The sequence below is a fragment of the Bombina bombina genome, chromosome 5, assembly GCF_027579735.1.
Source record: "Bombina bombina isolate aBomBom1 chromosome 5, aBomBom1.pri, whole genome shotgun sequence".
NCBI classification, from domain to species: Eukaryota; Metazoa; Chordata; class Amphibia; order Anura; family Bombinatoridae; genus Bombina; species Bombina bombina.
Window position 1 is genome coordinate 327566588 of NC_069503.1, and position 16842 is coordinate 327583429.

General features: G+C 35.3%; 1 protein-coding gene across 1 annotated transcript; it reads right to left on the reverse strand.

The window, feature by feature from the left end:
- Positions 1 to 10265: 10265 nt before the first annotated feature.
- On the reverse strand, positions 10266 to 16129 carry SOSTDC1 (sclerostin domain containing 1). Its single transcript, XM_053712985.1, has 2 exons — positions 15860 to 16129; positions 10266 to 11369 (listed from the first exon to the last, which is right to left on the reverse strand). Exons 1-2 carry the CDS (start codon positions 16059 to 16061, stop codon positions 10924 to 10926), a joined length of 648 nt encoding a protein of 215 aa, XP_053568960.1. The 5' UTR covers positions 16062 to 16129; the 3' UTR covers positions 10266 to 10923.
- Between the last annotated feature and the right edge of the window lie 713 nt (positions 16130 to 16842).

Below are 16842 nucleotides of genomic sequence, written 5' to 3' on the forward strand. Positions count from 1 at the left end.
CTATCTTAGGGTTTATTTTATAGGTAAGTATTTAGATTTAAATAGGAATATTTTAGTTTATAATATGAATTAGATTTATTTAATAAGAATTTAGATAGGGGTGTTAGGGTTAGATAGAGTTAATATAGTTAATATAAATACTATAGTAACTATATTAACCCTAATATAATTAGGGTTAATATAGTTAATATATATAATGTAATAACTATATTAACTATAATATACTTAGGGTTAATATAGATAATATAGCTGGCGGTGGGGTAGGTATATTAAATTAGGGGTTAATAATTTTAATATAGATGGCGGCGGTGTAAGGGGCTTACATTAGGGGTTAATACTATTAATATAGGTGGCGGCGGTGTAGGGAGGGCAGGTTATAGGGCAAAAGAGCTGTTTACTTTGGGGCAAAGCCCTGCAAAAGGCCCTTTTAAGGGCTGGTAATAGAGCTTATTACTTTAGGGATATTAGATTAGGGGTTAATAATATTAATATAGCTGGCGGCTGTATAGGTTGATTAGATTAGGGGTTAATAATTTTTATTTAGGTGGCGGCGGTGTAAGGGGTCAGATTAGGGGATAGATCAGGTAGATGGCGGCGGTGTAAGGGGTTCACATTAGGGGATAGATCAGTTAGATGGTGGTGGTTTTAGGGGCTCACAGTAGGGGGTTAGTTTATGTAGATAGTGGCGGGGTCCGGGAGCAGCGGTTTAGGGGTTAAATACTTTATTAGGGATTGCGGCGGGGGATCGTGGTTGACATGTAGATAGAAATTGCGCATGCGTTAGGTGTTAGGTTTTATTTAGCAGATTGCGGTTGACAGGTAGATAGACATTGCGCATGCGTTAGGTGTTAGGTTTATTTAGCAGCTAGTTTAGGGAGTTACGGGGCTCCAATAGTCAGCGTAAGGCTTCTTACGTCTGCTTTTTGTGGCGAGGTGAAAATGGAGTAAGATTTCTCCATTTACGCCACGTAAGTCCTTACGCTGTATATTGGATACCAACTGCGCTGGTTTGGTATACCTGCCTATGGCCCAAAAAACTACGGGCGACGGCAGAAATATACGTGCGTAACTTCTAGGTTACGCCGTATATGTGATACCAAACCAGCGCAAATATCTGTATACAAACAAAATATACAGGGCTCGATCCGATAAAAATCGTCGCCCGCAAAAGCCGGCGACGATTTTTATCGGATCGAGCCCTGTATATTTTGTTTGTATACAGATATTTGCATATGTTTATAAGATTAAGAGATGTTATGTTTGGCAGATATCTAGATACTCATACACACATAAGGGGAATAGATCACGTGTTTTCTCTATGGGTATAGATGTATATGCATGATAACAAATTTAAAAGAGTATAGGGGCTATCTGTATATCTATATATGTGCACAAGTTTTAAAGATTGTTTGTTTTGTATCTTCACAGGTGCCCACAAAGGTCTATAGGCTAAAAGACCATAGGTATTGATCTTGTATTGATATTTAAACGTGTTTTCAAGTTATTTACTCATATAGATGTGTATTGCCTTGAATGCACTTGATCCTGGCTGATCTCGGAAGCTAAGTAGGGCCCAGTAGTGCTCTAAAAATCTGCTAAATACAGAAGTGCATAAAAGGCCAAAAATGTAATATTATCTATATAAAAGGGCAGAAGTGAGAGCAGAATATAGACTTAGATCTTAAAAGCCCAGGAACATATAAATAAAGCTAACTGAACCCTCAAAGCTTATGGAAAAATACATGACAAATGTGAAAAACAGATCCCCAGCTATGCCCCTAAAAAAAGATAAAAAGCAGAAATCACTGCTGGAGACATGCCCAGATAGAAATCCAGAGAGTCCGGGTAGAAATTCAGAGGTACAGAGGACAATAAATCAGCTAGCTGAACTAATACTGCCGCAATTTAAGTTGGTAAAGAAAGAGATAACAGATCTTTCTCAGGAAGTTAGACAGTTCTCAATAAGAGTCGCAGAAGTAGAGTCCAGGGTATGAGACCTGGAAGACAAAGCTAATGTGCAGGATACAAATATGACTAAATATGCTGAGAAAATTAAGTCATTACAACTTAAAGTGGAATATTTGGAGGATAGATGCCTCCGTAATAATATTCGCGTGGTAGGGCTTCCAGAAACCAAAGAATTTGAAGATCTATTAACATTTGGAGCCAGCACACTTCCTAAATTGTTGGGGGTTCAAATAGAAAAAGGTGTATTACAAGTAGAAAGAGCACACAGAATCGGTAGTATTAGGCATCCTACAGATGGAAATGTACGCCCCAGGATGTTGCTAATTAAATATCTTAATTTTCAGGACAAGGTTAACATTATGCAACACTATAGAAAAGCACAAACACTGACAATAGATAGGAAAAAAATTCTGATATTCCAGGATTTTTCCTCGGAAACGTCGCTTAGAAGGAGGGCAATGGCACCATTTGTTCAGGGCTAATTAAAGCAGGGCTAAAAGCAACAATGATATATCCTGCCAAAATAATTGTGTTAAGTATGGAGGGCAATGTTGTGTTAAACTCAGTAGATGAAGCTAAAACCTTTTGTGAAACTTTTTGTGAAAAGTTAGAAAGTAAAGCCTGAAAGTAATAATTAATGTTCAATAATGATAAACATACTGGTATCAGTCAGAGAGTTAATAATTCCGGATTATTTACACATAGTGAGTGGAGGGGGGGGGTGTTTGGGAAGGGGGGATGGGAGGGATTTTTTTTTCTCTCCTTCCTTCTTTTCTCAGGATGAGCATTAGATAGAGTAGTAATGACTATGCCTTTGAATTTGGTATTGTGGAATGTGGGAGGGATAACCTCCCCCATTAAACGGAAAAATGCCATGAGAATGTTGAAAAGTAAGAAACCAGATATTGTTTTCCTTCAAGTGCTGCACCTAAAAAGCACAGAGAAAGAGAAATTAAAATCAAATTGGGTTGCAGAAATAGTTGCCATACCATGTAATAAACGTAAGCGCAGGGTCGCTATTATTATGAATAAGAAGCTGACATATAAAATCATAAAGCAAGAGCTTGACCCCCAAGGCAGGTACATCATCCTACAAATGCAGATAGGTAGCTTAAGCTGGACGTTTTGCAATATATATGGCCCAAACAAGTTTGAGACACATTTCTGGCAAAAGATCCGGCAAAAACTCACACCATATTTAGGACAGAACCTAGTTATAGCAGGTGACATGAACTTTACATTATACCCAGAGATAGATAGGTTCAGAATCAGATGCAGACAGATAAATTATTGTGAAGCAAAATATTTTCGGAATTATGTTAAATCATTAAAACTGAAGGATATGTGGCGGTCACAACATCCGGATGACCGGATGTTTACCTGTGAGTCTAAGACCCATAGAAATTTTTCTCGTATTGACTTGTTTCTAATAGATGAGCAAATATTGAGGTTTGAGATGGAAACAAATATTGCAGATATAATCCTTTCAGATCATGCGATTGTCGGTTTGAAGATATGGGCAGACACAAATATAGGAAGGGGGGTGAACACATTCAGCTTTCCTGCTTATATGAGTAAAAACATACATTTCGTAAACTGGTTAAAAACAAGTTGGCAAGAGTATTGCACACAAAATATAGAGTACAAGAATAAAACAGAAATTTTCTGGGAGGCAGGGAAAGCGGTGATACGTGGAGAAATAAAAGCATATATGGTCAAAATGACCCGTAAAAAGAGAGCGAGAGAGACGCAACTAGCGAACCAACTAAGCAATGCATATGATAAATACTTAAAGAGTCCAAATCAGGGTACGTGGAGTAAATATATATTATCTAAGGCGGAAAGAGAGGATTTCTTGAAAGAAAAGTAGGCAGGGAAAGATCTTAAAGTTAGGGCCATGTATCAAGGCCATCTGGGGGTCTCTGCAAAGCATCTGGCAAAGATTACAAAGTTTCGGAAAAAGAAAAATGTAATATCAGCAATCAGAGAAGGAAAGATAATCCACACCAAACCATCAGAAATTAAGAGGCATTTTATAGATATTATCAGAATATATATGCCAGTGGAGAGATAAATAAAGGAGTCAAGGATCAGTTTTGGGATAGAATCACAATCCCATGAATATCAGTAGATGATTTAAAAAAAATTAATGCCGCGATTACTGAGTCAGAGATAGTAAAGGTAATACAAAAGGCGAAAATAGGCAAAGCACCAGGCCCAGATGGCCTCTCAATAGAATTTTATAAAATATTAGCTGACACAGTAGGAGGAACACTGGAGAAGCTATATAATGATTACTATCAAAGAAAAGCATTGAATTCACCTTATTTTTCTGACTCAGTGATAACTCTCATACATAAGAAAGGGAAAAGTGTGGAGGAACTATCTTCCTATCGTCCAATCTCCCTGTTAAATCAGGACTATAAAATACTCATGTCAGTGATAGCGGACAGGCTTAAACAAGTAGTGGGTAACCTGATACATACAGACCAGGCAGGTTTCATCCCGAACAGAAACTCAGTGCGTAATATGAGAAGGGTTTTAACAATGCTGGATTTTTTTCATCAGGTCAACCAGGATGGCAGAGTAGAACATAAAGATAATATGGATAGAGATGTAGCATTAGTCACAGTGGATGCAAAAAAAGCATTTGACTCTATTGAATGGGATCACTTGATAACTACACTTGAAAATTTTGGTTTTTCGGGCTGCCTGGTTGACCTGATTAAATTGATCTATAACAAACCAAGATCGCAACTCCTGGTGAACGGGGAGCTCGCCAAGGATGCCCGTTATCACCGCTACTATTTAACCTAGCTCTGCAGCCCCTGGCAATATACATTAGGAAAGCAATACAACCAGTATATCTAGGCAGGGAGAGTGCATTGATCTCACTTTATGCAGATGACATCCTCCTATTTCTTCAGAATACAGCAGAAAGAATTCCAAGATTTATGGAAATTATATCAGAGTTTAGTTCATTCTCTGGTTACAAAATTAACCCTACTAAGTCTGAGTTGCTATGGGAAAGCAAAACTAGATAAAGCATAAAACATATCTTTAGAGAAGTTAAAACTATTAATTACCTAGGGATTAAGATCAGCAGAAACCCCAGTGAATGGTATAGTCTAAACTACAGCAAATTTTTTGATAATATTCAAACAGATTTAAATAAATGGAGTTTATATTACTTGTCAATTTATTTCATTACAAGCTATACTGCACTGCCCGTATAAGAAATTACCACATAATGTGAGCATTATGCTGACGTTTGCAAATATTATCCGGGCCTGGCAACAATATTGTAGGTTAATAGGCCAAGAATATCAGGTGTCCCCCCTCTTACCTATTATTGGTTGTGTGGATTTTCCTCAAGGACATAATAACAGACTATTTCAGGGGTTGAGAGAGAAAGGATGTAGTCAATTTGTACAGTTAAAAGAATAGGGAGAAGACTCAGACTTTCCAGAGTTTAGCAGAGCAATATAATCTCCCAGCCAAAAATTTCTATGCATATCTGCAAGTATGTCCTTATGTTGAGAAATATAATAGAGAGGTGACAGCATATTGGGGGCAAGAACAAATAATTGCGGGCCTAAAGTTATATCAAGCGGGGAAACGGCCAATTTCTTGGTGGTACCAAAAAATATTGAGGATCAAAGGACAAGAGCATATAAACCAGATCAGGGACAAATTAATTAAATATTTTGATACGATGCAAGCAGAAGATATCACAGAAAGCATAAAATTATCTGCCGAAGCAACTAACTGTATTAACTGGAGGGAGTCGCAGTGTAAAGTAATTAACACTTTTTATCTGACCCCAGTAAGATTATCCAAATGGACTGCGTCCAAGCTAGGGAACTGTTTCAAATGTGCGGTACCAGGTGCAAACTTACATTGTTTATGGAGCTGCCCCAAAGTCAGACAATACTGGGCAAAGATTCAATACTGGTTAAATAGACACCTTAAAGCAAGGATAGAACTGCAGCCGTCTCAAATATTTTTCTTAAAACATACAGAGAATACTGGCGACAGATATCTCACAAATTTAGTTATATTGGCGGCACGAAGTCTGTTATTTAAAAAATGGAAACAAAAAGAAATCCCATGTATTAGAGAGTTCGTAAATGTTATCAAAACTCAGATGATGGTAGAAAGGCAGGATTTGAAGGCTGGATCGGATTAACAATATAGAAGATACTTTAGTAAATGGAAAAGCTTTATAAGTTCCTGGCCCTTGGTGTTGCAGCGACAATTCCTGGAGCCATTTCAGAATTCAGTACCATTTCTAAATCTTTCCCATGCAGTGGTTAACAGAGAGGGACAGGTAATAGGTTAAAAACTAGCTAAAACATTAAGAGCAAGTTAAAATATCCTGAAAGGAGGACTAAATATTTTTTTTCTCTCCTCCCCCCCCCGGGCACCCCCCACTCCATGTACCTTCTGGAGTGGTGGAGATGATGTCCTACAGTACAATAATACATTGGATGTATACTATAGCTAACCATTTGAAGGTAGGAAGAGGTTATAGATACGGATACTGACTTTTTAGTTTCAGAAAATGTTATAGTCTGTTTGATAAATAAATCATATAAGTCAAAGATGTCAATTTAATTTAAAGAATTGCGGAATTATAAACACAGATATTGTCAATACGGAAAAGTTCTGCGATGCAGAGACTGGTCATATAAATTAAAGGTAATTATAGGAGCAGGAATAATGAGTTATGTGTAAAAGTGAGACAGATATAAGTGAGAGGGACTGAGAGGGAGACAGAGTATGTGTGTGAAAGAGACTGAGAGGGAGAGAGTATAAGTGAGAGGGACTGAGAGGGAGAGAGAGAGTATGTGAGTGAGAGACTGAGAGGGAGAGAGAGTATAAGTAAGAGGGACTGAGAGGGAGAGAGAGTATGTGTGGTGGTGGAGTTGGTGGTATACAAATATATTTCACAGACAGGCTTAAAATTGAAGACAGGAATGGTCAGATGGAATTCTGAATCTTCATCAGTTTCACTAATCATTACATGTTGCTGACCAGTAAATATCAGTTATCAGTTACATCACAACAATGCTTGGGTCCTGCAATTGTACCATTTTAACAGGTAGATGTTTAGAGAAAAATTGGCAGCCAATATGCATAAATCAAAAAACACAAAGCACTGAATCCTTTATGGGAAACAAATATAATTATCTCACTTATTTTGAGGAAGTAACCTTTTCAACGTTACACATGCTATTTACTTATTCTATAACCTATTGGGCACAGGAGTTCTTTCCTTCTTCCTTTATGACATTGCTATGTATGCTGGCTGTTCACTCTTACATTACTATTTGTTTTCTTCTGCGTAAATTAGAGGATCAGACCAGACAAAGGGACCTCAGTGCCCCAAAAGTTTATCATCTAAAGTAATCAGCCATTTAAAGTAGCACCTTTACACATTCTTCTGTTTCTCATTGCTAACACAAGATCTTTGTTTTCTCACTTGAATACCATATGTAATAGTGTTATTTTTCACTGCTGACATAGATGTAGGACTTTTGTACATAGAATTATTGAAAATAAATAATAAAATAAATAATAAATAAATAAAACGGTTAAAGCATTTCTATCTCTTGAGCATGCGGCACACATATCCCTCACCTGCTTTACTTATTTAGTTACACAGTAACACTGTAAGGGCCAGCCCAGATTACAAGTGAAGCACTAATTTAACGTGTGCCAGTAAAGGGGCAAATTGTTTACAGGCACATGTTAGATAACCAGACATTACAAGTGGCTGATTAATACTACCATGAGCTTTCGTAGCACTTTGCGCTAAGTGCAATTAACCAGAGGTCAGACCTCTGGTTAATTTAAAAAATGTCCCCCAATTGCCCCCCAAATAAAGTGGGCCGTTCCTTTATTTAAAAAATATATATATATATATGAGCATTGTTTTTATTATTAAATAACTGAAGAAAGCAGTTATAAGGGGTTAAAGTTAGGGGATGTGGGGTATTAGAAGAAAAAAAAACGGCACTGAAAAGTGACTTTACATTGCGGTCTATGGGACCTGTGTGTTTCCAGTAAATGAATATGTATATGCCTATATACATATACAGTATATTTATTTGTTAATATGTGTATATATACATATAAACACATATATATATTGATATAAATATATATTTTACATTAACTGCCCAACGCTGCACGACTTATCCCCTGCTCTGCGCTAGGTTCTTTGTCGTGTCTCACGGCATCAGAACGAGGCTCCCATTGGAGCCTATGAAAGTACGCTCTTGTGAGCACAATGCTTCCATGCAATGCGAACATGAGGTTGCATTCTCATTGCGCTTCACTTGTTATGTGCGTTGGTATTACTGAGTGAAGTGCAAATATTGCACTTGCGAAAGCGCAATTTTGTGCTCTACTTGTTTTCTAGCCCTAAGTTTGGTATTTGGTTGCACAGCTGTAATTCATGTCAAATTTTCTAAATTGTAGTTGACTTTGAAGTTAATATTTATTATCTTTTATTAATTAACTCACTGGATCATAAACACTTAAATGTGTCTCTTTATTACTTGTCTTATTTATCAAATAAAAAAATATTTAATGGTCCTGTAATGTATCTGTATCTCTTTAAACATAGAGTTTTCCTTGTTTCAAATAATATTTTAGGAGCGATTTTGCTTAGTTTAGAAGTGTTGTTTTGACAGTATATACCGTTCTTCACATACATTAAATTGTAACTCTTAAAGGGACATAAAAGTGCATAAACAGATGCTCAAATGTGTTAGATCATTTTATTATTTCAATGTATAGAATTATGTGTATAAAAACACAGTGTCAGAGAGCAGCAAAGCAGAACTGGGAGCTAGCTGAACACAATTTGTGAGTCAATGAGAAGAGGCATATGTGCATAGCTGCCTATCACCAGCTAGGCCCCCATTGTAAACTTGAAAATAGTAAATTGAAAAGTCCCTGAAAATTGCATGTTGTATCTGGACCATGAAAGGTTGATTTTGACTTTCATGCCCCTTCAAAGTCACTGTTTAATGCCACATTTTGTTGTTTTTTTCATAATATGCATTTTGTACAAATTACTACCTATTAAAGCATTGCTTGTAGAGACACCAAAACACAATATTTAACAAGGCAAGAAATAACAACCTTTCAGGGCATTCATTCAATAAAATCAGGCAGTTTGGAATATTACATTTTTTGAGACTGGTTAACTTGCTTGAGATAGAAAGGTTAGTTTTACATTCAAATGGGGATCCTTAGGAAATACCCTAAAATAACTTTCTTCCAACCAGTAAAGCTGAGAGAAAAAAAAATCTATTCATAATTAAACATTGTATTGAGGGTTACATTTTGAGCTGAATAATCCTTTAAAGGAACAGTATACTGTAAAATTGTTTTCCCTTAATGTGATTCCAATTACTTTTTTTTACCAGCTGCAGAGTATAAATGTATGAGAATTTGCTTTTTAGGGTTCATTTATGTATATTAAATAGTTGATTTTGTGTTTTGAAGCCAGAACCTAAATAAAATGGGCTGAGCTTGTAGGTATAATCAGATCTCATGACTTTATCACATTGTGTACACATACATGCTTCTTTATCTTATATCTGTAAACCAAAGACAAATACTCGGAGAGAACAAAATTAACATTTTATTCCTTATCTCTTCTATACCTCACTGGGAGTGTAATTTCTTCTTCTGGCTGTGTTTACACAGCTTATCTGTAGCTTGGACCTAAGGCCAGAAACTTTCAGAATATGTGGGGATACCACAGGCTAAATCAACTATTTTAAATGCCAATATAAGGGTAAATGAAATACTTTCAAACAATTTAATAGACTCGGGCAGGTACAGTGGATCATTGGGAACAAATTAAATAGGAGACTTTTTTGAGTTAACTGATCCTTTAAAAGTACCCTATTCATTGCTTGAACTGTGTTATAGTCGCTTATATTCACTTACATTAGTCTTTAAAGGGACATAAAATATCAGATTTTTATGGGGGATTTGTTAATTATTTAAAAGTATTGTGCTGGGGGGTTTCATACCGCTTTGAATGCCTACTTTTTAAACATTATATTTTAGTGCCACTCATTTCATAATCTGCTTGTGTGTTTGTGCGTCAGATGTTGACATCTGTCTCCTTTGCCATAAACTGTCACCCTGCATAATTTGTTTACACATTATGATTCACATAATTATCCTATATAATATTGAATGTAAATTAAAAGACACAAGTCGCTAAATAATATCAGCATATACAATGTAATAAAGGACAGACATGTTGGTTTTTATTGCACATAACTTTTAATAAACATTTAAACAAATGTTTGTACAAATGAAAAATGTAAAAAATATACCACAAATACAACATAATTATTTTACACTATGTACAAATATGCGGACGTTAATATACTTACAAAAATGTAGGAAAATAATTTGATATTTGAAAAAGCTATAAAACACACAATATACTGTACAACTGTAAATAACATTTAAAAGCTCTGCTACATCTGCTGTGTTAGAATGACCCTGCACTTTGTCACAAGCCAATCCAACATGGAAGATGTCGCTTAATTAAAATGACAAATAAATATTTATTATATTTTCAATTTAATTTTTTTTGATTGCCATCATTATTTGTACAAAACAGCCATTTAACTGTGTGAAGAAAAAAAAAGCAAAATGTTTATATTATTTCCATTTAGCATTGTTTTTTTTCCTTTAGACTGAAGGCATTTCATTATTAATTGACTGGGGGCCTGTAAAAGCCCTTCAAAAGTTGTTAAAGATTAGATAGAAAGGATTTTGAACTGTGAGTCTTCACTGAATACTAAAGTTAAAAATGGAGTTCCCAGTTTAGCAAAGACAGAAGCCAAAGTCTTATGGGACATTCATTTTAGCACGTCACCATATTAATTAGTTCATTAGAGACGTTTGCATTCTTTAGCTTGATATGTGCTTAGCAATCTTGCTTAGTCTTTTCCTATTTCTATTGGAATGAGAGTTGTGATGTTGGTAGGTGGGAATAGCTTTGGCAGGTGAAGCTTCCTCATAGTTATGGTTCGATTCATTGTGCTGTCTGGTGTATCTCTTGCACTTACAAGCGGTGACAACAGTGACTTTGTAGGTCCTACTGGTGCCATCCTCACACTGCAACTGGATACGCTGAGTGCGCGTCTTGTCATTAACACATCTCCATTCCTGCGTACTTCTTCTACTCCAGTATTTAAGACCATAACCACCTCCAATCCAGTTGGGCAAAATAGGAAGAGGAAGACATTCTCCGGCACAAACCAATTCCTTTATGGGCCGGATACTGGTGCACTGACCATCGGAAATATACTTTGTAGATCTCAGCTCTCTGCATCCCACTTGATGATGACCTACATCTAATTAAAAAAAATTAAAAAATTACTTTTCATGGAAAATACAGACTTATACAATGTAATGTTGTTTAATAAATCCAAATAATGCTGTATAATAAAAATGTTCTCTACTGAATAAACACTATGATTTATATTACCATCTTGGAAAGAATTCTCTATAAATAGATCTACTTTAATATTTATGCACATAAATCTTAGGACAATGGATTTGAATGCCATGAAGCAAACTCCCCCTCCCCCCTCCTTTAAATCAACTCGTGACAACTAAACACCCATCTGTTTATAATCCTATGTTTTACAAAAAGATCACATTAAATAGATTTTTTTTTCACATATTTATGGTGTTTTCTTTTTCTGGTTATACATTTCAGATATCTCTATTGTTTTGAACAACTCCAACAAGCTGTAACCAAACCCTAATGTTTCTCTTTGTCTACGGAAATGTAATATGTAAGGTTGGAGGCCACACTAAAGAAATCTGACACACTTTAAGATCCGCTCTTACTTATTTTGTTAAAAGCATGGAAAGGGTGACTGTAAGGAACAGATGCACATATACAAAAATCTGCATTCTACACTCAAAAATGAAGCCGATGTATTCAATCGTAACATTTTTTTAAATGGTCTAAATATGAATCAGATAGAACATGCAATTTAAGACACCTTTCTAATTTACTTCTATCATCAAAGTTTCTTCGTTCTCTAGGTATCTTTTGTTTAAAAAAAGTTCAGGAGTGTGCACATGTCTGGAGCAATATATGGCAGCAGTTTTGTAAGAATGGTATCTATTTGCAAGACAACTAGATGACAGCACTTTTTCCTGCTATGTAGTGCTCCGGACACCTACCTAGGTATCTCTTCAACAAAGGGAACAAAGCAAATTTGATAATAGAAGTAAATTGGAAACTTTGTTTAAAATTGTATGCTCTGTCTAAATCAGAAAACACATTTCTTGGGTGTCATATCCCTTTAATTAACTTTGTACCTTTATACATTTCTAGGTCATCCTCCCAATCATATTCAGAGATCCCAGGAAACATTGTACATTGCATGACTAATATAACCATGGGAATGAAGCCAAATTTAACTTCTGTTCATCTTGATCCAGACAGCTAAAATTGGTAAAACTGCTCCAGGCAAACAGAGGGTGGTGGAGATTTCATTAGAATGTGCTTATGTTTACTTTAGCTAGAGGCTTTAGACTCATAAGTGCTTAGCCAGGAAGTAAAAACAAATGCTGGATCTAAATCAAAGTATTTTATGCCTAGATAATAACTTTACATTTCTGAAGTGCCATAGACAGGTGAGAGTGGGAAGAAATATCATAATTATCCAGCATATCCCTTTTCTTCTAGTACTGAAGTATAAAAGTAGAACATATTGATTCATAGATTTTCTTATTTACCACTATATATACATATATTCATTTCTTTATATACACTATCTTATTCAGTAACTGTAGGATATAAAACTAGTAAAACAATTTTGACACAAGGATTCATCTTAAGTTTTTGAAACGCTAGGGTTGACTATTGAAACAACTAAAGAGCACTTTCATTCATGAAGTATAATATACGTCATGCAGAAAGTGCCTTTATTCATTTCAACCGTTCGCCGTTCTTAGCAGCTACGGCAGCCCACGGCCAAATTTTTTTTTGCTAAGAGGTGCTGTTTTCACCTCTTAGTCAATAGCCGTACGGTAAATCCAGTTTGGCACCCATGGGAGCCGGATTTACCGCACGGTTATTTGCTAAGAGGTAAAAACAACAAAACAGCTAAATATTTGTTTGCCGTGGGCTGCTGTAACAGCTAAGAATGGGGAACGCTTGAATCGAATAAAGGCACAAGTATCTTATACTTCATGAATGACAGTGCCCTTTATTTGTTTCAACAGTCAACCCTAGCGTTTCAAAAACGCTATGGTTGACTTTCATTTTAAGTGACATTTCTATAAAATTCATTATATTTACCCTTTTATTTATATATCACTTTTCATATAAACTGTAAAATAATTTTAAAATGCCTTTTGGAAATGTTAAAAAAAAAGTGTTGCAACTACATTTACAATGATATCTAGTACCATTACTCATACTATCATTTTCCTTAAACAGCAAAAGTTTTCATTTAACCACTTGTTGTTTAAATTCTAAACACATGGATGAGAATATATTTCTTGTGAATAGTATATGACACTTTATTTATATGGATTGTGGCTTTTGCAAAAGTGAAATTAAAGGAACAATTTAGAGCAAAATCACAAACTCAGATTTGCCCCTCGCATGATATGTGTTTAACTCCAGCAAAGCAGTTGGCATATAACTAAGGTCCCTACTAGGAATCTGCAACACATTGCAGCTTCTGTGCAGGGCATGGCCAGTGAACTATTAAAAAGAGGCATACCCATGTAGCCTTCCATCATTGGCTGTGTTCTGCTCAGGAGCTTCAATGCATGGGTTAAACACATAGTACGAAAGAGATACCAATAAAACTGTCTGTTTTAATGTTATTGCTGGTTTTCTAAATGTATAGTGTTACATATCTGATTCAAACAGCAAAATATCTTTTAAATATAAAGCAGTAGAAATAATAATTTAATTATGTGATTGTTTTGTGTTTTTTCTCTCTCCATTCTGCAACAAAACTTATTTTATTTTTTGTTGCTAGCTTGATGGTAAAATTGAGTTGTTTTTCGACTATATGATAATTACAATTCAATTTCTAACTACAGAAACAATAAAGGCCATACAGGCTAATAGTAGCTTGTGTGGTGTCTATGGGTTTTACAAATTAGTAGAAATGGTCATACTGTTAGTACATAATGATAAGTACATAATGATAAGTACATAATGATAAGTGCATGCATATACAGTGTGACTGCTCTAACAGACAGTAAAACATATAGCACTTCATGTAGAATGAACTTAGGATCCTTGTTCTTGGAATGTTTTCACATCAGGAGAAGTGAAAGAGAATTAAAAAAAATGGCTTGCCATGTTGTCTTTAGAGAAAGGTCATTGCATTATATTGACACAAAAATGTAAACATAATGCAAAGCGCCTACACATGCATTCCAAGGACCATAGAGAGTTTTTATGTAAAATTGTGCTTCTCCCATTCTCACCAGTGAGGACAAAAAACACATTAACCTACAGACACTGCAAATTAAATAGCTGCTTTGGACAATCTGCAGCATTTTGAAAACCTAGGTGATGGGATTTGCTTTTTGGCCTCTCTACGGAGTATGGTACAAAGCACAATTTTTACACAATGAATGCAATAAAAATTGAATGTTTTTTAGAACTTATAAATGAAAAGATTATTTCCTTCATTTAAATTAATTAAAGGTTCCATTGCCTCCAACACTTTCTATTGCCCCACAAAAATGTCTATGGTGAATTTTGTAGATACATCATTCTATAAGCTCTTCTAAAGGTTTGTGATCAACCTCAAAGAAAGATTTTAAATGTATTTTGTGGCTGTGTGTGTATATATATATATATATATATATATATATATATATATATATATATATATATATATATATATATATGTGTGTGTGTGTGTGTGTGTGTGTGTGTGTGTGTGTGTGTGCTGTGTGTGTGTATGTGTGTGTGTGTGTGTGTGCTGTGTGTGTGTGTGTGCTGTGTGTGTGTGTGTGCTATGTGTGTGTGCTGTGTGTGTGCATGTATGTGTGTGTGTGTGCTGTGTGTGTGTATGTGCTGTGTGTGTGTATATAGCATTGGAGTGTGGTGTAATTGGAATAGTTATATTCACATAATTAATAATGATGATCTCAGACTTCAAAAGAAAAATATTGAGTGGAAAGTTACAGTTTCAATCTGCATTTTAAAATTGCAATTACTCACTTTATAAACATTGTCAAGATTGTTAGATTAATTTAAGTTCTAATGGAATCCCAGCTGGGAATAAAATAGAGAGCTGAGTTTAAAAGAGAAAAAAAAAATCAAGGAGGCAAATCTGGTTTTCCTCCCAAACCATTTAGAGATGACCCAGAAATGCAAGGAATTCCTACAGCCTGGTGTTAACAGATCATTTCCTTGCTAAATAGATCAGTTTCCACCGGCTGGAAATGTAGTGCTACAAGTTAACAGCACATAATTGTCTTAAATAGAAAATGCTATAATGCAGACACAATTCATTCAACTGGCTGATTTTCATTTAAATAAAATACCCTTTTAAACAGCACATATTCAAAGTATTCTTGTTTTTAGAGCAAATGCTATTGCGGTGCTGTGAAATCAATATTTTTTCTACACAATTCTCCATCCCAGTCTATTAGAGTGTTTGTATACAAACTCTGTGACAATCTTTTCATTTAAAATAGCATTTACCCAATAATGACGTTTCCTGCAGATGACAGAGGGCAATGCTTCACTGTCTGACCTTTGCCTTGCAAACAACATGCAGTGGGTAAGCATATTAATATTATGACAAGCTTTATATATGCTTAGTGCAATTAAATAAACACTTACTGCCTCTGTCCAGAGGTGAGTTGCTGGGGTGTCTGCCTCCATGTCTGGCTTGGTTCAGAGTGCTGTTATTGGCACTTTCCTGGATGTGTTTATCCACATGTGAGTAAAGGATCTCTGTAGCATCATTCTTGAAAGCCAGGGATCTCTTAAACAGGATACAAGAAAAGTAAAACACACAGCACTGAATGCTTGGGAGAATCATGACTGAGCCAACAGAGTGTGCTTGAATTCCTCCTTGTCTGCTCTATCACTGAACTTGCTAGCTGATGTCTCCCATTTATATACCCAGAGGGGCTTGGCATTTATTCAGGTGTCAATTTATGGAAAGCTGGAGAATGAAAGCACAGGAAAGTTGTGGGTGGAGTATGAGCTCGGATTTTTTTTTATATATTTTTTTTTTAACCAGAGGGAAGGAAAGAAAAATTGTCTACAGATCTGGGAAGTTTTGCATATTTTCTTCTAATTTCACTGTTGCAAAACTAAAGTTGGAGCTTGACTATACATTATGAGCAAAATTGTGGCAATACAGTTTTGTTTTGTTTTTGGACATAACTGAAAACAGCTACAACATTGCATAATCATATAAAGGAGCTGTCAAAGTTTTATACAGAATTGCAACTTTCCAAAATGATATGATTAGATATTTATGCATTTCTTAAGCACTATACAGTGACACAGAGGACATACACTGCCTGTGCCTTTAATAATAGTGCAGGCTATTAATGTCATTTAAAATAATCTTTAGCAGTCTCAAGTATGAAAATAATGGAAAACATATTTATATAATAATAATAATAATAATAATAATAATAATAATAATAATAATAATAATAATAATAATAAAAAGAGCTCTCCAATGAAGCAAACTTCTGCTATTCATATGAAACCAATAGAGGGTAAATGACTGAAATTTGAATTGCAACCTTAATTTATCAGCTCCATAGGATAAAACATGTTTAACTAATTTGTTACTCAAAATGTCT